General features: G+C 43.1%; 1 protein-coding gene across 1 annotated transcript in view; it reads right to left on the reverse strand.

Moving 5' to 3' along the window:
- Window positions 1–5446: 5446 nt before the first annotated feature.
- The window catches only part of MOB1B (MOB kinase activator 1B), a 120026-nt gene continuing 102114 nt past the window's right edge, over window positions 5447–23358 (reverse strand). The window contains exons 5-6 of the mRNA XM_073540967.1: window positions 13685–13848; window positions 5447–6463 (exon numbers count right to left, since the gene is read on the reverse strand). Of these exons, the coding sequence (XP_073397068.1) occupies window positions 6386–6463; window positions 13685–13848 (242 nt within the window). The 3' untranslated portion in view covers window positions 5447–6385. The remainder of the gene's footprint in view (window positions 6464–13684; window positions 13849–23358) is intronic.

A 23358-nucleotide genomic window follows, 5' to 3' on the forward strand; every position in this document is an offset into this window, starting at 1 on the left:
CAAACGCGACATGGCGTCCAATCTGAATTCCAGACAATTTTGCATTGAAAAAATCAAACGGCGCTCCTTCTCTTCTGAGCTCTGCAATGCGCCGAGACAGTGGTTCCCCCCACATATCAGGTATCAGCGTACTCAGGACAAATTGCACAATAACTTTTGCAGTCCAATTTCTCCTGTTACCCTTGGTAAAATAAAAAAAATTGAACCTGAAGTATTTTTTTTGTGAAAAAAAGTTAAATGTTCATTTTTTTTTTAAATATTCAAAAAATTCCTGTGGCGCACCTAAAGGGTTAATAAACTTCTTGAATGTGGTTTTAAGCACCGTAAGGGGTGCAGTTTTTAGAATGGTGTAACTTTTGGGTATTTTCTATCATATAGACCCCTCAAAGTGGCTTCAAATGTGATGTGGTCCGTAAAAATAAAATGGTGTTGCAAAAATGAGAAATCGCTGGTCAATTTTTAACCCTTATAACTTCCTAACAAAAAAAAATTTGGTTCCAAAATTGTGCTGATGTAAAGTAAACATGTGGGAAATGTTACTTATTAAGTTTTTTGTGTGCCGTATCACTGTGATTTAAGGGCATAAAAATTCAAATTTGGAAAATTGCGAAATTTTCAAAATTTTCGCCAAATTTCTGTTTTTTTCACAAATAAATGCAAGTTATGTGAATGAAATTTTACCACTAACATGAAGTACAATATGTCACGAGAAAATAATGTCAGAATCAGTGGGATCCATGGAAACATTTCAGAGTTATTACCTCATAAAGGGACAGTGGTCAGAATTGTAAAAATTGGCCCGGTCATGAACGTGCAAACCACCCTTGGGGCTTAAGGGGTTAACAATTCTTTAATAAAGCTTTATATTGTTTTCTCTATAAATGTTCTCTTCTCGGCTATTTCTGAATGTAAGTCCGTTTTGTGTGTTATATACTAATTTGAAGTGCCCTAAATTACTTGTATGGACATTTTTTGGATTAAGGAAGAGGAGGGTGTAGAGGGCCAGGGAGTATTTTGAAGGGACAGCTCTGCAAGTGCATCTATGCACCTTTATTGAACTTGCAGTCTAATTAAGATATGAAGTCAGTGTAATTTCTCTGCAGCTGTCAATCAATTGCCTACAAAAGAGGCATCTTTGTAAACATTGTACAAACCCCCTTCTGACAGGTGTCCTTTAATCCATTTTCTAATATCACTAAAGATTATTTCAGCGGGCTCATAGGAACTGTGATCCCCAGTGGGGTGAGTGAAGTTAATAAAAGAGCTACAGTGCTGTAACAATACTGCCTTATCAGAGCCCACTGCCAAATCATTCGACATATTTAGTATACATACCCTTTAACCCCTTAACCCCCGGGCCATTTTCCATTTTTGCGTTTTAGTTTTATGCTCCCCTTCTTCCCAGAGGAAGCCATGTGAGGGCTTGTTTTTTGCAGGGCAAGCTGTACTTTTGAACGACATTATTGGTTTTAATATATCGTGTACTGGAAAGCAGGAAAAAAAATCCCAGTGCAGTGAAATTGCAAAAAAAAGTGCAATTCCACACTTTTTTTTTTTTTTTTTTTACCAAGTTCACTAAATGCTAAAACTGACCTGCCATTATGATTTTCCAGGTCATTACGAGCTCATAGACACCAAACATGTGTAGGTTCCTTTCTATTTAAGTGGTGAAAAAAAAATTCCAAACTTTGGTAAAAAAAAAAAAGGTGCCATTTCCAAGACCCGTAGCGTCTCCATTTTTCGTAATTTGAGGTTGGGTGAGGGCAAACGTTTTGCGCACTGAGCTGATGTTTTTATTGCTACCATTGTGGTGTATATACAATCTTTTGAAAGCCCGTCATTGCATTTTATCGCAATGTAGTGGCGACCAAAAAAACGTAATTCTGGTGGTTTGAATTTTTTTCTCGATGCGCCGTTTACCGATCGGGTTAATTTTTTTTTATATTGCTCGAGTGATTCTGAACGAGCCGATACCAAATATGCCTGTGTTTCATTTTTTTAATTTTAGTTTGAATCGGGCGAAAGGGGGGTGATTTAAACAATATATATATATTTTTTTTTTTGTCATGCCAACCCATCGATGACCCGCAATCACGTGATCACATGACGGGGTCACCGATGAGTGGGATTTCTGGCACGCTTGCCGGAAGCACGAGTTAAATGCTGCTGTCAGAGATTGACAGTGGCATTTAACGGGTTAACAGCCGCGGGTGGATCGTGATTCCACCCGTGGCTGTTAAAGGCACATGTCAGCTGTTCAAAATAGCTGACATGTGCTGGGAAAGATTTTGGCTCAGCGTCGGAGCCCATATCAAAGGGAGGGATTCTAATGTGGGCTTACTATTATGCCCAACATCAGAAAGGGGTTAAGATCCCATTACTGCAGTTCCCATCATTTATTTGGCTACACCTATGTATCACTATCAATAGCTAACAAATAAATCATTCGTAGACACAGGAGTTCTCTTGGTTTATTCAACAATAAAAGTTCTGCAAAACATATATTGCATTTGAAGTAATGTTTTATATAATGGACATATCTTTACCAGTAAGTGCTATATCGGTTATTTCAGAGAATAAAAAAATATACATTGATTCCTTAAATTGGAACTAAACGTGGAGAAGGTTGTGAACTGAGCTGGCATGTTCATCATCAAATACAGGAAAAGCTCTACAGATGCCAAGCAACACATAAGAATTTCCATTCTGTATTCCTATGCAGTAGATTGGCTCCTAGCAGAGACAATATACACAATAAAATTAGCTTTTTCACTGATTTATATATAGGGCCTTTGCTGTCCATAAGAGGTGACATCATGTTTCAGTTTTTTGGGTTTAGTTCCACTTTAAGAGCATTGGATAAGTCAGTGTAAATGTATAACAAATATCTACCTAGGACTTGTCAGAACAATGGAGCAGTATATCTTGTTCATTGATTGACATATGACTCCTGAGTGTTACTCACCCTATAACTACAGCAGCACCGGGAAATTTTAAAAGCTGTATCTTTAGAGTTGGTTAACTGGAAATATGGCTTCTAGTTGATATTGATCAGCAGTGGTATTAACGCTATTTATATGTTATGCTGTTTTGAATATGACGCAACATATTTATAAACAAATTCTGCACTGCTAGCATTATTACTTCCAGATATAAGCACTTGTCCACAAAGTTTAATATCGGAAAACTGGATTGAAATGACAAAGATGCAAAGTCAAAAGCTTGTTTGCAAATATTAAAAGGATTGTTGTATACAGATGTATGTGATCACAATTTGTTAAATGGGTTGTTCCCTTTCAAAGGTAATTATTTCATCATTATATTATAAAACAACAATCTGAGCTGTACTCGCCTTCACCGGTCCACCAGCGAGTTTCCACCGCTGCTCCCCATGTCTGACATTGGCTGCCAACCTAAGATCAGCACTCCAGCCAATCAGTAAGCTCAGTGGATCAGCTTTGAGTGTTCACTGATTACTGATTATTATCTTCATGATTGGCTACAGCACTGTCAAGGTGATGTCAGCATCGCAACCAATGTCAGATACTGGGTGCAGAGGAAAAGACTTGCAGGTGGACTGGGTAGGTGAGTACAGCATATTTTATTTTTAAGCAAAATTCAGTGAGCTACTAATTTTATTTGAAAGGGAACAATCTCTTTAGCACATGATTTTCAAATAAAGTCTTCGCCTAGTATCTAGCCTTCAAAAATTCAGATCTTAAAATTACAAACTTCTGTAGACTGTCTGGTTACTGACTATAAAGTCAGTATCATCACCTAAAAACAATGTGCATCAGCAGCCATGGTTGACATACAACTGGTCTAGCAACTGTAGACTTCATAGTAAGGATGAGCAATTTGATTCACACTGCCCTGCTCCAACGCCCTCCATGAAATCTGGTCTTCACTTCTGGTATACAGGGCGCCTCTGGCACGTAACAGACCCCATGACATCGAGAGGACTAGTAAGTGCCAGAAGCACCCAGGATGCCAGTCTGTGGATGCATGGTGTAGAAGTGAAGATCGGCTGGATGCTGGACGAAGAGAGCACTAATGAAATTGCTTATCTTTACTTGATATGCACATAAGTGAAAGCTGCCTATATATTCAGTATAAAGGGGCATTTACACTGAAAGATAATTGTAAACAAGCGTTGTAAAAACATCCATTTCACGATTATCTTGCCATGTAAACAGTCTGCTGATCACCCAATGAACGAGCAAAATACTCACTTGGATGATATCATCTTTTATGCAGCATAAAAGATCATCATTCTCAGCAGTGCATCATCCTGTGTAAACAGGACTCTCTGACGAGAGCAGTGGCAGCCTATGTGCACTGAACGACCTAACATAGATCGCTAAGTGTTCTCGGTTTACTTAGGTCTGCCTACATAGGCATTCAAACGACCTCCGATCAGTAAAAGTTTACCGATTGTTGGTTGTATCGTGCTGCCTGTTGGTGCATGTAAATGGACTCTTAGTTTTTGGATATGGCATTGACTTTCCAAGTGCTAAAGAATTTATCGTTATTGTGTTTTAGAACAAAGAGATGATGCACAGAAGTGGAGATATGGCCAAGCTCAATCCTGGTCTTTCACGTCATGTACAGGTCTGAGTATCTTTTAGCTTTATAGTAAATATTCCCTTTGAGCCTGTATCTGTGCAAGTTGATTAGATTAGTGTTGCGTAATATACAGAAGCACTTGATAGTATTGTCCACATATCAGGCTTTTCTTGACATATGTTGTAGTAGACTTTGTTTCCTGGCACCAACCAGCTCCATCATGGGTTAACAGTGGTGATGAGCGAACGTGCTTGGATATTGTGTTATCCAAGCATGCTCAGGTGTTATTTCAGTATCTTGGGCATGTTCGGATAAATATGGTCTAGTCCCTGCGGCCACATGTTTCGTGGCTGTTACAGCCGCAACACATGCGGGGATTTCTTGTTTGTTAGGCAATCCTCACATGTGTTGCAGCTGTCTAAAGGGTGGTTTCACATTAGCATTTCAGGGCGCAGCGACGGCCTGCGCATGGCCTCCGCCAAATCCCGCCCCCTGCCGCGCCTCCTCCGGTAGCGCCGCCTACCGGCGCATGACGCTGGATGCGTCCTGCGTCCCCTATCTTTATCACTGGGGACGCAGGCTGTGTGCAGTATGCGTTTGGCGGCGCATGTGTCCTTTTGACGGTGCGCCGACCAGCGCTAAACGCAACCTGCTGCAATTTTGTTGCGCTCGGTGCACCGTCAAAAGGACGCATGCTCCGCCAAACGCATACTGCGCACGACCTGCCTCCCCAGTGATAAAGATAGGGGACACAGGACGCATGCAGCATCATGCGCCGGTAGGCGGAGCTACCGGAGGAGGTGTGACAGGGGCGGGGCTTAGCGGCGGCCGTGCGCAGGCCGTCGCTGTGCCCTGAAACGCTAATGTGAAACCGCCCTAACAGCAGCAAAAAATGCAGCTGCAGGGATTCGAACATACTATTCGAGCATGCCCAAGATACTCAAATAACACCCGAGCATGTGCGCTCATCACTACTTAACAGTTTATACATTATAAATCCACTCACATTAACCTAAACTTTCCCAAATATTGCTATACAATTGAAAGTATTTCTTCTATGTGCACTAATGTATCATATTTCTACAGTATTACTGATTACCTGCTTCTCGTGGCCAACCCAAACCACAGAACAATGCAGGATCTTTTTCACAACTTTCAACTCCTTGTTAGGTGTAATAACTGCATAAGTTTAAGGCATACATTATGAAACCTGTGCAAGTAACAAGATCTATGTGAATATGCTGCCTTAGGTCAGAAATATCCATACATTACCTCTACCGCCTATAAATTAGAAACTAAATAAACAAAATCTCCTTTTTTACGCTATGTCTAATTTTTAAGAGTCTATTTTGGATGCATACAGAGCATGAAAAAGTATTCATAGTGTCTAGTTTACACTGATTTCTATGGACCTAGCACACATCCTACACATCGGGGCTCATGTCCCATTTGGCTGCTTACTACACTAGCTAGGAAATCGGCAAGCATTCATGTAATTACAGTATCTTTAGTGGTTGAGTAGAAATTGAGGCGTATTTCAATTAGGCACATTTTACATAACAACCTCCTCAGTGCAGTAAAGGGTGTGCAAAGTATTACAAGGGTAGGACTTATTCCTTCTCCTCTGACACGTCTTATGTAAAATACAATCAACTGGAATCACTAGAAGGCAAGAAAATAGATACATCACATTCCCTCTGTAAGCACACACGCAAAAAAGAAACAAAAATCAAATCGGTTTTGGCTGGTTATAAATGAAACAAATGATAAAACAAAGCTTGCTCAAACAAAAGGCATCTGTGCACTTGTGGCTTGGATCTTATCTATCCTTGGATGTCAGCTTTTCAATTAGTTCCTGCAGAGGAGCTTGTTCTCTTCTGTCTATTAGGTTGAACTCCTGTGAATGGACAGAACAGTTTTACTATTAGAGTATGTCATTTTTGGAGCTCACATAATGGTAAGATATTTGGTATAGCTCTTACTACAACTTGTGTCTGTAAAAACAAATATGAGACCCCACACATTTCCTCGGTGTCTTCTTTTATTTCTTATTTTAACAGAACAGAAAATGACCTATTGGTTACACCATGCTTTTGTGGTAAATATATAAAAATGTATTTTTTTTTCATATCACACTCTGATCTTAGAGTCATGGATTAAAGTGTTTTCACCCTTTAAATTGTTCCAGAAAATTAAATATTTCTCCCATAAAATGTTTGCAAATAAACATGTGTGTATAACAAAACATGTGTATTTCCTTTGTGTGTATTGGAACAACACAAAAAAAGGCAAAATTGGACATAATTTCACACAAAACCTCAAAAATGGTCAGGACAAAATTTATGGCACACTCAACTTAATATTTGGTTGCACACCCTTTGGAATAAATAACTGCAATCAATCACTTCCTATAACCATCAAAAAGCATCTTAAAACTCTCAACTGGAATTTTGGTCCACTATTCTTTTGCAAACTTCCACAGGTCTTTCATATTTGAAGAGTACCTTCTCCCAACATAAATTTTAAGATCTCTCCACAAGTGTTCAATGGGATTTAGAGCCAGACCTATTGCTGGCCCCCTCAGAACGCTTTAGCGTTTTGTTTCCATCCATTTCTGGGTGCTTCTTGAAGTATGTTTGGGGTAAGTGTCCTGCTGGAAGACCCATGACCTAGAATACAAACCCAGCTTTCCAACACTGGGCACTACGTTGCAATGCAAAATCCTTTGGTAATGTTCAGATTTCATGATGCCTTGCACACAGTCAAAGCACCCAGTGCCAGAGGCAGCAAAGCAACCTCAAAACATCTTTGAACCTCCACCATATTTAACTGTAGGTACTCTGTTATTTTATTTGTAAGCTTATTCTGTTTTTGCTAAACAATAGAATGATGTACTTTACTAAAAAGCTCTATCTTGGTCTCATCTGTCCACAAGACACTTTCCCAGAAGGAGTTTGGCTTACATGTCTGCGTCAACAGTGGGATCCTCCTGGGTATCCTGCCACAAAATTTCATTCAAATGTTGATGGATAGTTTGCGAAGATAGTGATGCACTTTGAGCCTGTGGAACAGCTTGAATTTCTTAAGAACTTGATTAGGGCTGCTTATCTACCATCCAGACTATCCATGCTTTGCTATCTTTCATCAATTTTTTTTCTGCCATCCAGTGAGACTAGCTACCTTGTCATGGGTTGTAAACATCCTGATTTATGTTGCATACTGTGGAAAAAGGAACATCAAGATTTCTGGAGATGGTTTTGTAACCTTGAGATTGTTGATATCGTTCAACAATTTTGGTTTTTAAGTCCTCAGACAGTTTTCTTTTCCTCGTTCTGTTTTTATTTGGTTTGAGGTGTGATTTTCATATTGCCCACACCTGTAACTTGCCACAGGTGAGTTTGAACAAGCATCACATGCTTGAAACAAAAGTTGTTTACCCCCAATTTTGGAACGGTGCCAACAATTTTGTTCAGACCATTTTGGATGTTTTGGGTGAAATTGTGTCCAATTTGCCTTTTTTCCCCTCTGTTTTTTTTGTGTTGTTCCAATACACACAAAAGAAATAAGCATGTGTATAACAAAACGTGTAATAACAATAATTTTGTTGGAGAAATAATTCATTTTCTTGGACAGTTGAAAGGAAGCCAACATTTCTGGCCATGACTGTATTAAGGGCCTGTCACACTAAGCGATATCGCTAGCAATATCGCTATAACGCCACAGGTTTTGTGACGTTATAGCGATATTGCTAGCGACATCGCTATGTCTGATACTTACCTCCGACCCGCTCCTCCGCTGGTTATCGCTGATCGCGCGAGAACGTCCTGGGCCGTTTCTCGTCGTCAGCTTCCTGCTGGGCTTCCTGTGGAGAGACGAGCGACGAGCGTGGACACGGGCGGGAGGATGTCAGGATCGCCTAGTGTGACAGGTAAGTAACGACCCCCAACCGCTGCAATGTCGCTGGTGAGATCTGCCTGTGTGGCAGCTCACTAGCTTTAAAGATTTACATTAGTTATATAGTTTGTGCTTTAAAAAAATACCAAAATATTTTTAAAAATAGATTTAAACATAAAAACATTATCACAACAATACATCATTTTCTGATTAAACATTTCCTTTAAAGCAAATTGATTACCAATCCTCAAGGTAGGTCATCATTATCAAATTGCTGCAGGTCTGACACCCTTGCAGCTTAGCTCTCATTTACTTCCGATTTGCAGTACCAAGAATGGTCACTATTAAGCGGGGTTGTACCCAGGGAGGCACAACCGGAAAATTTTCCCTGGGAGCTGGATGTCAGGGGGAAACAAGCCTCTTTGCCTGAGCTGAGGTATTTTGACACAGGATGAATGCAATAAATTATACCTTTTGACCTGGGTGAAGGAAAAGCTAGCTACAGTTTTGCTATAGAGTCTACGTAACTGTCATGTTCTGGCTCTGTTAATTGTGTACTTCTGTACAGACTTGCTAACAGATGTTCAATATTAAAATCCTGGAAAATCCCAATAAAGAATGCCTAACTAAATAAATATATGAGAGTCTCAAGTGTAGTAATAATAATGTGAAATTTTTTTTTTCTATGCTGAGAGATACCGTATTTTTTGGACTATAAGACGCACCTAGGTTTTAGAGAAGGAAATTAGGAAAAAAATTGAAGCAAAAAATGTGGTCAATTCTGCACTTAATATCCCCTATCCTGCTATATATGGACCCCTCATCCCCATCCTGATACACATGGTCCCCTCATCCCTATCCTGGTATGCATGGCCCTCTCATCCCTACCCTGGTATGCATGACCCCCTCATCCCTATCCTGGTATGCATGGCCTCCTCATCCCTATCCTGGTATGCATGGCCCTCTCATCCCTATACTGGTATGCATGACCCCCTCATCCCTATCCTGGTATGCATGGCCTCCTCATCCCTATCCTGGTATGCATGGCCCCCTCATCCCTATTCTGGTATGCATGGCCCACTCATCCCTATCCTGGTATTCATGACCCCCTCATCCCTATCCTGGTATGCATGGCTCCCTCATCCCTATCCTGGTATGCATGGCCCCCTCATCCCTATACTGGTATGCATGGCCCTCTCATCCCTATACTGGTATGCATGGCCCCCCCTCATCCCTACCTTGGTATGCATGGCCCCCCTCGTCCCTACCCGGGTATGCATGGCTCCCTCAGCCCTACCCATGTATGCATGGCCCTCCTCATCCATATCCTGGTATGTATGGCTCCCTCATCCCTATCCTAGTGTGCTCCGGCTGACACTGTGCTTGCTAGAGAGCAATGAATACAGTTCTCACTGCTTTGCGTGCTCACCGTCCCGGCGGGCAGAGCATTGAGTATTACGGCAGCTGCCATTTAGCTTGCAAGCAGCGCATTACATCCCTGCCATGCGATGAATATAAATAAACATGGTACCGCTGAAAACGTCATCTTGTCCCACAAAAAATGAGCCGCCATACAGCTCCATCAGCAGAAAAATGAAAAAAGTTATAGCTCTCAGAATAAAGCGATGCACAAATAATTATTTTTTCTATAAAATAGTTTTTATTATATAAAAGCACCAAAACATAAAAAAATATAAATGAGGAATCGCTGTAATCGTACTGATCCGAAAAATAAAACTGCCTTATCATTTTACCACACATGGAATGGTATAAACGCCCCCCCTCCAAAAAAAAGAAATTCACAAATTGCTGGGTTTTGCTCATTCTGTCTCCCAAAAATCGGAATAGAAAGGGGTCAAAAAATGTCATGTGCCCGAAAATGGTACCAGTAAAACCGACAGCTCGTCCCGCAAAAACAAGACCTCACATGACTCTGTGGGCCAAAATATGGAAAAAGTATAGCTCTCAAAATGTGGGGATGCAAAAACCATATTTTGCAATAAAAAGCGTCTTTTAGTGTGTGACAGCAGTCAAACATAAAAACCCGCTATAAGGCTTCTTTCACGCGTCCTGATATTTACAGTACCGGAGATGTCAATGTCCTTGTGTGTAATACTTGCGGCACACGTCTGGCATGCGTGTCCCGCATCAGTACCACAAGGACGGGCGCCAAGGAAGAAGCGTTACAGTAAGTGCTCTTCCCCGATGCCAGGTGCTTGAACACGGCTCTCATCATTCTTCCCTGTTCTGCTGGTGATCGGTGTGAGCAGAGAAGAATGATGACAGTTAGATTTAAGTAATAAAAGAGACAGCAGGTGGTGGCTGATGGGACTATTACTCCCATCAGCCTACCCCTGCTGCTAACAACAGTGACAGCAGGAGCGGAAAATGGGAGTATTAATCTGTCGCTCCTGCATTGTAAATAAATACGGTAATTTAAAAAAAAAAAAAAAAAAAAAAAAAGGTGTTGGTTCCCCCCTATTTTTGATAACCAGCCAGACAACACTCACAGCTAGGGGCTGTCAGATTCAGCAAGGCTGGTTATCAAGAACAGAGGTGTCCCCACGCTGTTTTTTTAAATATTTAAATAAATAATTTAAAAAAAAAATGGCATGAGGTCCCCCCTATTTTTGACAACCAGCCTTGCTAAAGCTCACAGCTGGGGGCTGGTATTCTCAGGCTGGTAAGGGGCCATGGATATTGACCTCCCTCAGCCTAAAAATAACAACCCTCAGCTGCCCAGAAAAGGCACATCTATTAGATACGCCTTTTCTGGCGCTTTGTCCGACTCATTGAGGTTACCTTCGGTCACTGAGCTCCGTTCCCAGCTGGGCTGAGGCTGAGCTGCGATCAGATCCCCGCTAGCACAGTGAACGCTCATGGCTCACGTTGCTAGCGTGGATCTCATAGAAGTCACCACAGCTCAGCCCGGCTGGGAACGGAGCTTAGTGACCGAAGGTAACCTCTATAACGTCACCCCCCAGTCACTGATGTGACATTCCCAGCAACTCACTCACCAGTGGTTTTCAGCCGGGACGGTCGCATCTTGACACCGTCCAGGTTGAAAACTGTATATTCCCCAGACATGGATTACGGCGTGGGACACAGAGATGGACAGGTATGGTATAATGTTGATTTTTTATTTTATTTTTATTACAGGAGATCGAGGGATTTGCTTGGATTAGGCATGGTTGTAAGTATGGTTTAATTGAGATTAATAAAGGAGTCTGTGTCATTTTTTTCAAATAAAGGACTTTATTCTGGCTGTGTCTTTATTTACAAAAAATACAACTATAGGATTAGCAATGGGGGTGTCTTATAGACGCCTCTCCATTACTAAGCCATGGGCTTGATGTCACCTTTTCTGGGCAGCTGCGGGCTGCTATTTTTAGGCTGGGGGGGTCAATATTCATTCATTCTCATTCAGTCTGAGAATACCATCCCTCATCTGTGAACTTTAGCAAGGCTGGTTGTCAAAAATGGGGGGGACCTCACGCCGTTTGTTTAAATTATTTATTTAAATAATTAAAAGAAACTGTGGGGACCCCTCTATTCTTGATAACCAGCCTTGTTGAAGCTGACAGCTGAGGGTTGCAGCCCCCAACTGTGAGTTTTGTCTGGTTGGTTATCAAAATAGGGGGGAATCCACGCTGTTTTTTTAATTACCGTATTTATTTACAGGCAAGGAGCGGCATATGAATTCTCCCATCACTGTCACTGTTATTAGCAGTAGCAGGGATTGGCTGATGGGAGTAATACTCCCATCAGCCGCCGCCTGCTGTCTCTTTTATTACTTAAATGTAGCTCTCATCATTCTGCCCTTCTCGCGCCGATTGCTGGCAGAGCAGAGCAGGGGAGAATGATGAGAGCTGTGTTCAGCACCCGGCGCCGTGGAACAGCGCTTACTGTAACGCTTCTTCCCCAGCGCCGGTGTGTCACATGGATAACATCCATGTGTGTTATGTGTATGCACGCTTTATGGTGCACAGCACGAGTCTTTGCTGAGCAGCACCCACTGAGGTCAAAGCTGAATGGGAGACCGCAGAGGGAGATAAGGCTTGGGATCTACCTTGTGCAGAGGAAGAATCCCGGAGCCTAACAATATTGTTCTCACTTCACTTCACCAACTTAGACTATTTAGTGCTGATGCATCACACACAATTCGGATTACAAAAATATTTAAACACAGGTTGTAATGTAACAAAATAGGTAAAAAACCAAGGAGGTAAATACTTTATCAAGCCACTGTACATCAAGCATGTACATCCTAACTGGCTTATAGTTATAGTTATGTGAACATTACTATGGGAGGTGATTTCACCCTGTAACATTTAACATCTCTATATAAAAGTAAAATGTTAGTAAAGGGCTTTTCATAAATCTCTTCTGGTAAGGCCTGTATCACACATCCGTTTTCTAGCTCAGTTGAAATCCGTCAAAATGGCAGAAAACGGATCCGTTGGCGGATTGAAACAAACGGGTGTCACCGGACCGTTATTTTGACGGATCCGGATAAGGCAGAGATTTAAAGGAAACCATGCCTGGAAAAGGAGAGAAGTAGAGAGAGAGAAGGAGAGAGAGAGGAGAGAGAGAGAGAGAGAAGGAGAGAGAGAGAAGGGGAGAGAGAGAGAGAGAGAGAGAGGAGAGAGAGAGAGACAGATAGAGAAGGAGACAGAGAGAGAGAGAAGGAGAGAGAGAGAGAAGGAGAAAGAGAGAGAAGGAGAGAGAGAGATTTTTTCAGCCGCCAGAACCGAGTTTAGGTTTAAATTTCCGGCTGAGTCAATTCCTCCAGGCATGCGCACTGTAAAATGCGGATCAGGCCAGCCAAAAAAACGTTTCATTGTCCGTCCGGGCAAGTGGGCGGACACCAAAATTTTGGCGGATCCGTATAAAAACGGATCCAACGGATGACCATCAGTCAAGATCCGCTGGTAATGCAACTCAATGGGAAAAAAAACGGATCTGCCAAAAAAATGGCGGATCCTTTTTTTTAGCAAAACGGCGGATTTTGACTGATGGTGACAGACGGATGTGTGAAAGAGGCCTAAGACTTCAGCTGTTTTGTGTTGTAAGGCAGATTGCCTCCTCTTTTTCTATATTAGTTGTAATGTAAGATATTAGAAAATGTAAGATTTAAGGTGATATTAGACAACGTAAGGTATTATTCTTTTACTCTCACAACCAACAGAAATAAGTCAAAATGTAAAGACGTGGATGTCATTACCTGGACAAAAAATATAAAGTGCTTAAATGATGTGTTGAGATGTGCCTCTTCCTGTAACTGGATCACAGAGTCAAAGTGCTGGTGATAGATGTGGGCGTAGACTCGGAAAAGTCGCTTTAAAATAATTTTCGCTACGGACATAAAGTTTTTCGGAAATGGAACACCTGGAAAATAAGAGAATTATTCAGCAAAAGTCAGTAAACATTAGCCCAGTGGTTTCTGATGATAACACAGATGCAAAAGTATATAATGTATGGAAGGTTCAGTATGTCTGTTTAGTTGTATGTCAATAGCTTGTTATTGAAACTCCATTCAACAGGTCTATCCTAAAAAAAAAGTTTGGAATGAATTTAGATCAGAGGTGGGCGATTCCCAAGGGACAACATGAAAAACTGGAACTGTTGTGGAGGGCTGAACGAAGAGACTGAACTTTTAGGCCAGGCTCAGATAATCATCTAAGTCTAGCATCACATCACAGTGTATCAACTGTTTTAGCTAAAAAAATACCTTTCCAGAAGAAAATCCGAATTGTTTGATTAAGGAAGAATTGAAAATTTGACCTGTTGTGGCTGCAAATTACAGACATGACTGGCTCCTTGTGCATCTCTCTATGCCTGTATGGGGATGGATGCCAGAGCTTCCTTTATCATGTGTAAGGAGATGGACATATTACCTTGCTCCCCCATGAAAACATCACTGCTACCTATAACGTGATTTGTAATCTGAATAATGTCATGTGCCTTGTGTACATCTTGTGTCATGTGAAGTGTAAGATGCGTGCCTATGTAATGTGATAAGTTAAAGTATTATAATGTATAGTGTTGTGATGCATGAAAGAAATAGGCTAGGACTCAGGACATAAGGTAGTGTTTGCATAGAATATAGGTGAAATGGTACGTTTCCCCAACAACAGACTACAGTGTCAGGGAGAGTGTTAATGTTGGGTCTAGCCCACAGGATAAGGGGTTAGTGCTAGGGCAAGTTACCTGCTTTCTGAAGTTAGTCAGAGAGGAGTTAGAGTCTGAAGAAGTGACAAGTGTGCAGTTCTCCTACTACAGCAAAGGAGATGACAGGACAATGAGGTAACGCGACTATGAACTGACAGAAGAGACAGAGTAGCCTTCTACCTTAAAGGGGTCTTTGGATAGGATGATGTGTCATGAGAAACCCTGAGCTTGATAAACACCGAAGAAGGTACGGACCTAAAAGAGCCCTGAGTCTGTGGGATTAGTGAGAGTCCCGAGCGGTAGATCCATTGCATCCATTGTGATAGGCTGAACTGTATTGTGGTGACAAGCTAGGCTGTGAGAAAGTAGGGCAAAACAGTGTGCTATACCAGCCCTGGAGTAGACTACAGTGGAAGGATGATGTCTTTGACAAGGCTTCTTGCTGTGAATGAAATGTGCTTAAGACGTTGTACTTGCTATTCCTTGTATATAACCCTCATCAAGTTCAGTAAAGTTCCCATGTTTGAACAGGTCTCCTTTACTAATCTGTGGAACTCGTGGTCCTGGCCAGTTAATACCATTGGCTATTGGCAGCCTGCATGGGCACAAGACCCTCACAGCAGTAACACCCGGCCAGGACCCATAATTGTCTGTAACGTGCCGGGATGTCGGACACATGATACTCGCCTGCGGCTACCACCCTGGGCACCGTTACATTTGCATACATTATTATGGTTCATAAATTGAACTAGTAAAGTACATACTGAGATTCATTCCATGCAGCCCATCAGTCAGTGTGGAAAAACAGCCAAGTACACTGGCTATAATGGGCCCTTGTGCTGTCGATGGCACAAACAGCTTATAGACTGATTATACGCTCACCCTAATGAGCCCTATCTCTCCAGTTAATCACTGGGCTTAGGGGCTTGTTGATTGGCTGCAGCCGTCATGTGACATTATATTACAAATACAGTGGGGGACCCAGGACTCAGAATTGTACTTTTTATTTATTAATAATAATAATAATCTTTATATAGCGCCAACATATTCCACAGCGCTTTACAGTTAAACAGTTACAAACACAACAGTCATAAGTAACAACGTTAACAATAATATAATGATTAAAGCAAAATAAAACAACCCTGTTCGTGAGAGCTTACAATCTACAATGAGGTGGGGGCGATACAAAATACAGGTGTGTATTTACAGTGATGTATTTACAATGATGGACCAGCCATCTTGAGGGGGTGGGGGATAAATAGAGATAGTGAATGGGCTACGCACGCACACTTTCACTTAAAATGACTTTGATTAGGGAACGTGATAGGCTGCTCTGAACAAATGTGTTTTGAGGGAGCGCCTAAAACTGCGCAAGTTGTGGCTGGTCCTAATTTCTTGGGGTAGAGCATTCCAGAGAATTTGCGCAACACGGGACTAGTCTTGGAGACGGGAGTGGGAGATACAGATTACTGCAGAGGTTAGTCGAAAGTCGTTCGCAGCGATCGGCTAGGCCGATAGACAGAAATGAGAGAGGAGATGTAAGGGGGTGCCGCACTGTGGAGAGCTTTGTGGGTGAGAACAAGTACTTTGAATTGGATCCTGTAGTGAATGGGCAGCAAGTGTAATGACTGGCGAAGAGCAGATGCGTCCGAGTACCGATTAGCCAGGTGGATGACCCTGGCTGCTGCATTAAGGATGGACTAGAGAGGGAAAAGTCGAGTAAGGGGGAGGTGTTATGAATGGGTCACCGACAAGGAGAGCAAGCCCAAGCTAAGCCACAGAAAACCAGAGAGGTTGGTAACTAAGCGGATTGCAGACCCCTGATCCTATTCACACAACTAGCAGTAGCCGTGGAGCGTACCTACGATGATCCTAGACGCCTCGGCACAGCCGGAGAGCTAACTAAGCCTAAAGCAAGAAAGGGGAAATCTAAACTGCCCCAGAGCAGACCCCAAAGGAATAGATAGCCCCCAAACATATATTGTCAGTGAGACAAGGTGAAAACACAAACGCAGGCAGGAAAATAGACTGAGCAAATGATGGGGCCCACATTGACTAGACAGGACAGGAAAGGAAAGACGCTGTCTGCAATCACGCAAAAAACCCTGCAAAAAGTCCAACACGTCTGATGCAAAAAACACTGAAGTCGCACGACTTCGCCCACTATATTAGCACTCTGGTATATTCTGAAAGCAGAGCAAAAAGAGGCCAATCAAATAAGGGACAAAAACAAACTGGCACAAGCAGTAACATATGGACGGTGATTCAGCACAGCCCCAGCCGGAGCTGGCTGACCCACACAAAACTGAGATAGAAAAAACCAGATCAAATGCTAACAGAATAGCAAATGAACAATTATCTGAACATGCAGGGACTGAGCTGGAAACATCAGACCTCAGGAGGCAGAAGAAAATCACCAGCAGGGATAGAGGTAATCGGCTGTCTTAAATCCCAATCTGAAACCCCAGATCTCCAATCGTCGTCCTCATTATCAGGTGGCAAGCCTCTGTTAATCAGATCAGCTCCATTACCTCCAGTAACCACCAGAGGGAGCCCGGAAAGAGAACTCGCAACCCCTCTGTCAATCTGACCAGCTCCACTACCTTCAGTAATAACCAGAGGGAGGTCAGAAAGCGAATTCACAACAGTATCCCCCCCTTGAGGAGGGGTCACCGAACCCTCATCCACGCCACCAGGCTCATCAGGACGTGCCCGGTGAAAAGCACGAACCAATCTTTTGGCATGAATGTCAGAAGCAGAGACCCAAGACTTATCCTCCTGGCCATAACCCTTCCATTGACCAAGTACTGGAGTCTCCGTCTAGCCAAGCGAGAATCCAATATTTTCTCTACCTCATATTCCAAATTGCCTTTAACCAATACAGGATCAGGAGGCGCCACCATAGGAACTACTGGCTCCACAAACCTCTTCAACAAAGATTTATAAAACACGTTATGGATCTTAAACGTAACTGGAAGAGCCAATCGGAAAGAAACGGGATTAAGGATCTCCAAAATCTTATAAGGTCCAATGAATCTTGGCTTGAATTTTGGAGACGCAACCTTCATAGGAATATTCTTTGAAGACAACCAAACCATATCACCCACTTTAAACCGGGGACCAATGGTCCTATGCCGGTTGGAAAACTGTTGGGCTTTATCCTGAGAGTGGGACAACTTATCCACCACTTGGTCCCAAATCTGCTGCATTCTCTATACCACAGTGTCCACACTTGGGCGGGTCGAAGATTCCACCTGCTCTGAAGAAAATCGAGGATGAAACCCAAAGTTACAGAAAAAGGGCGACATCAAAGTGGCAGAACTAGCTCTATTATTTAGCGCAAATTCAGCCAAGGGCAAAAATGAGACCCAGTCATCCTGATAAGCAGATATGAAACATCTCAAATAGGATTCCAAAGTCTGGTTTGTTCTCTCAGTCTGCCCATTGGTCTGAGGATGAAATGCAGAGGAGAAAGATAACCGAATTCCCAGTTTGGAACAAAAAGCTCTCCAAAATCTGGAAACAAACTGAACTCCTCTGTCCGACACAATGTTCTCAGGAATACTGTGCAACCAAACCACCTGTTGTAAAAGCAAGGGCACCAACTCAGAAGAGGATGGCAACTTTGGAAGTGGTACAAGATGGATCATCTTAGAAAATCTATCACAAATCACCCAGATAACAGTCATTCTCTGAGAGACAGGAAGATTGGAAATAAAATCCATTGAGATATGGGTTCATGGCCTCCTGGGCACCGGCAGGGGCATCAACAACCCACTAGAACGAGAACAGGGCTTGGACCGAGAACAAGTCCCACAGGACTGCACAAAATTCCTGACATCACGAGATAAGGCAGGCCACCAAAAAGACCGACTCACCAAATCTCTGGTACCAAAAATACCTGGATGACCAGCCAACGTGGAGGAATGAATTTCAGACATTACTCTCTTCCTCCACTGGTCAGGGACATACAATTTTCCCATAGTGCAACGTTCAGGTTTGTCTTCCTGAAATTACTTCAGGGCACATCTCAAATCGGGTGAGATGGCGGAAAGAACTACACCCTCATTTAGAATGGTAGTAGGCTCGGTCACATTAAGAGAATCCGCAAAGAAACTCCTAGAAAGGGCGTCCGCCTTAACATTCTTAGTGCCTGGAAGAAAAGAGACCACAAAATTAAAACGTGTGAAAAACAAGGCCCACCTAGCCTGTCTAGGATTCAAGCGTTTGGCTGATTCAAGATAAATCAAATTCTTGTGGTCGGTGAGGACCACATCTTGATGGCTAACTCCCTCCAACCAATGTCTCCACTCTTCAAATGCCTATTTCATGGCCAACAATTCCCGATTCCCCACGTCATAGTTACGTTCAGATGGGGAGAATTTTTGAGAAAAAAAGGCACAGGGATTCATCTTAGAAGTCACAGGATCTTTTTGGGACAAAACTGCTCCTGCACCAATCTCAGAAGCATCTACCTTCACCTGAAATAGGAATGAGACATCAGGTTGCCGTAGAACTGGAGCAGAAGTGAATCTCCGCTTAAGCTACTGAAATGCCGAGACTGCTGTGACCAAAAAGGGAGCTGATGTAGTGAATTGGTCTCCAGAGGCAGTCAGTGGTTTAACAATACCAGAAAAATTACTTATAAATTTATGGTAGAAATTAGCAAAACCCAAAAACTTCTGGAGAGCCTTCAAAGAAGTGGGCTGAACCCAATCATATATGGCCTGTATCTTGGCCGGGTCCATTTCAATAGCAGACGGGGACAAAAAGAATCCCAAAAATGAAATCCTCTGTACACCAAAGAGGCACTTCAATCCCTTAACATACAGAGAATTTTCCCTCAAAATCCGGAACACAGTCCGGACATATTCCACATGAGATTCCCAATCACTGGAAAAAATCAAAATATCATCCAGATAAATTATCAAAAACTTATCCACAAAGTCCCGGAAAATATCGTTCATAAAAGATTGGAAGACAGAAGGGGCATTAGTGAGCCCAAAAGGCATCACCAGGTACTCAAAATGTCCCTTCGCAGACCGCAGTATTAAACGCCGTCTTCCATTCAGCCCCGTGTTTGATGCGAATATGATTATACGCCCCCCTGAGGTCAAGCTTGGTAAACCAACAGGCACTTTTAACTCTGGAAAATAAATCAGAAATCAGGGATAACGGATACTTATATTTAACAGTGATTTTGTTAAGGGAACGATAGTCAATACATGACCTTAATGAACCATCTTTCTTGGCCACAAAAAAAAAAAAACAGCACCTAAAGGTGAAGAGGATGGTCTAATATAACCGTTCTCCAACGACTCCTTGATATAAGATCGCATAGCATCATGTTCGGGTACTGATAAGTTGAAAAGCCGACCCTTGGGAAATTTACACGCGGGCATTAACGCAATTGCACAGTCAGAACTCTTATGAGGAGGCAAAGACGCAGACTTACTCTCACTAAATACATCAGAGAAATCAGCCAAATAGTCAGGAATATCATGAGACTCGTGAGAGGTGGAGAAAACAGGAGTGTCACTAAGAACACATTGACAACCCCAACTCACCACAGACACAGATTTCCAATCCAAAACAGGGTTAGGAGTCTGCAACCAAGGAAAACCCAGAACAATAGTATCATGCAAATTGTGCAACACCAAAAATTTACAATTTTCTTGGTGGTCCAGGGCGACCCGCATTATCACCTGCGTCCAAAACTGGGGTTTATTCTCTGCCAAAGGAGTAGCATCAATACCCCTCAAAGGGATAGGAGTCCGCAGGGGTATCATAGGAAAACCACAATGTTTAGCAAAGTCTAAATCCATCAGATTCAAAGCTGCTCCTGAATCCACAAAAGCCTTAGCGGAAAATGTAGACAAGGAGCAGATCAGGGTAACTGCCAAAAGGAACTTAGGCTGTACACTGCAGCCCCAGAAAAAAAGAGGAAAAAATATACAAGAAAAAAAAAATTCTGACACTTTTTTCTTTTTTTTTTAAATTCTGTTAGGCTGGTGATTCTGTTATGAATGGGTCACCGAGGAGGAGAGCAAGCCCAAGCTAAGCCACAGAAAATCAGAGAGGTTGGTAACTAAGCGGATTGCAGACCCCTGATCCTATCCACACAACTAGCAGTAGCCGTGGAGCGTACCTACGATGATCCTAGACGCCTCGGCACAGCCGGAGAGCTAACTAAGCCTAAAGCAAGAAAGGGGAAATCTAACCTGCCCCAGAGCAGACCCCAAAAGAATAGATAGCCCCCAAACATATATTGTCGGTGAGACAAGGTGAAAACACAAACACAGGCAGGAAAATAGACTGAGCAAATGATGGGGCCCACACTGACTAGACAGGACAGGAAAGGAAAGACGCTGTCTGCAATCACGCAAAAAAACCTGCAAAAAGTCCAACACGTCTGATGCAAAAAACATTGAAGTCGCACGACTTCGCCCACTATATCAGCACTCTGGTATATTCTGAAAGCAGAGCAAAAAGAGGCCAATCAAATAAGGGACAAAAACAAACTGGCACAAGCAGTAACATATGGACGGTGATTCAGCACAGCCCCAGCCGGAGCTGGCTGACCCACACAAAACTGAGATAGAAAAAACCAGATCAAATGCTAACAGAATAGCAAATGAACAATTATCTGAACATGCAGGGACTGAGCTAGAAACATTAGACCTCAGGAGGCAGAAGAAAATCACCAGCAGGGATAGAGGGAATCGTTTGTCTTAAATCCCAATCTGAAACCCCAGATCTCCAATCGTCGTCCTCATTATCAGGTGGCAAGCCTCTGTTAATCAGATCAGCTCCATTACCTCCAGTAACCACCAGAGGGAGCCCAGAAAGAGAACTCGCAACCCCTCTGTCAATCTGACCAGCTCCACTACCTTCAGTAATAACCAGAGGGAGGCCAGAAAGCGAATTCACAACCGGGAGGCCAATTAATAGAGCATTACAGTAGTCCAGGTGGGAGTGGATCAGGGCGGCAGTGTGGGTTTTTGTTGTTTCCATGGTGAGAAAAGGGTGGATTCTAGAAATGTTCTTTAGGTGTAAGCGGCAAGAGCGGTCAAGAGATTGTATATGGGAGGTGAAGGAGAGATTGGTGTCAAACATAACACCCAGACAGCGGGCCTGCTGCCGGGGTGTTATTATGGTGCCATCCATGGAGAGGGAAATTTCAGATTTAGAGAGGTTAGTAGACGTCGGAAGCCGAAGTTGTTCAGTTTTGGAAAGGTTGAGTTTCAGATAGAGAGCAGACATGATTTTGGAGACTGCAGACAGTCACTGGCGTTCAGTAGTACAGCGAGGGTAAGGTCAGGGGATGATGTGTATAGTTGTGTGTCATCAGCATAAAGATGGTACTGAAAGCCAAATCTGCTGATGGTCTGTCCAATTGAGGCCGTGTAGAGAGAGAAGAGAAGGGGGCCAAGGACTGAGCCCTGAGGTACCCCAACAGTGAGAGGAAGAGGAGATGAAGTAAAGCCAGCGAACAGAACACTGAAGGAGCGGTCTAAAAGATAGGAAGAAATCCAGGGGAGAGCAGGGACTGGAGCCTAGAGAGTAGGAGGTGGTGGTCAACAGTGTCAAAAGCTGCAGAAAGGATGAGAAGAATGAGCAGTGAGTGGTCACCATTACATTTTGCGGTCAGAAGGTCGTTGGTCACTTTGATGAGTGCAGTTTCTGTCGAATGTAGGGGGCGGAAGCTGGACTGTGAAGGGTCTAGGAGGGAGTGAGTGGAGAGGTAACGGGTAAGGCGGGAGTAGACCAGGCGCTCCAAGAGTTTAGAGATGAAGGGGAGATTGGAGACTGGTCTCTGGTTGTTTGTGCAGGATGGGTCGAGAGCGGGTTTCTTTAATAATGGAGAAATGATACAGTGTTTGAAGGAGGAGGGAAAAATGCCCAAGGAGAGGGAGAGATTAAAGATTGTAGTTAGGTGAGTTGTGATGACTGGAGAGAAAGACTGGAGGAGATGTGAGGGAATGGGGTCAGAAGTGCATGTAGTCGGACGAGGAGAGCAGCCCGGAGACTTCTTCTTCTGTGATGGGATTGAATGTGGAGAGTGAGCCAGTGGAAATGCAAAAAGGGATGGGAGTCACTGCCCCTGGGGGCTCGGAGCGGATTTCCTGATGGATATTATCTATTTTCTCTATGAAGTGGGAGGCCAGGTCATCAGCACATGTCTGTGATAGGGGCTTGTGCTTTCGGCCTGATGAGGGAGTGAAAGGTGTCAAAAAGTTTCTTGGGGTTGTTGGATAGTGAGGAGATCAAGATTGTGAAGTAGGTCTGTTTGGCGAGGTGAAGGGCGGAAGTATAGGTTCTTAACATAAATTTGAAGTGGATGAAGTCTTCTGGTGTGTGAGTTTTCCTACATAAGTGTTCAGCACACCTAGAGCATCGCTGGAGAAATTGGGTTTGCGATGTGAGCCAAGGCTGTTTTACTCTGTGCTTGGCGGTTCTGAGGGTGGGGGGAGCTACTTGGTCAAGGGTGCTTCTAAAGGCCCCGTCTCACATAACGAGATCGTTAGCGAGATCACTGAAATATCACAGGTTTTGTGACGCAACAGCGACCTCGCAAGCGATCTCGCTACGTGTGACACATAGCGGCGACCGGCCCCCCCCGCTGGATATCGCTGATCATGCTCGAATGTCCTAGGCCATTTTTTGATTGTTGGCGTCCTGCTGCCCAGCATGCATCGCTGTCTTTGACACCGATGAGCGACCTCG

Source organism: Dendrobates tinctorius, unplaced genomic scaffold (genome assembly GCF_039654945.1).
Source record: "Dendrobates tinctorius isolate UK_male_01 unplaced genomic scaffold, ASM3965494v1 ptg000011l, whole genome shotgun sequence".
In the NCBI taxonomy this organism is placed as follows: Eukaryota; Metazoa; Chordata; class Amphibia; order Anura; family Dendrobatidae; genus Dendrobates; species Dendrobates tinctorius.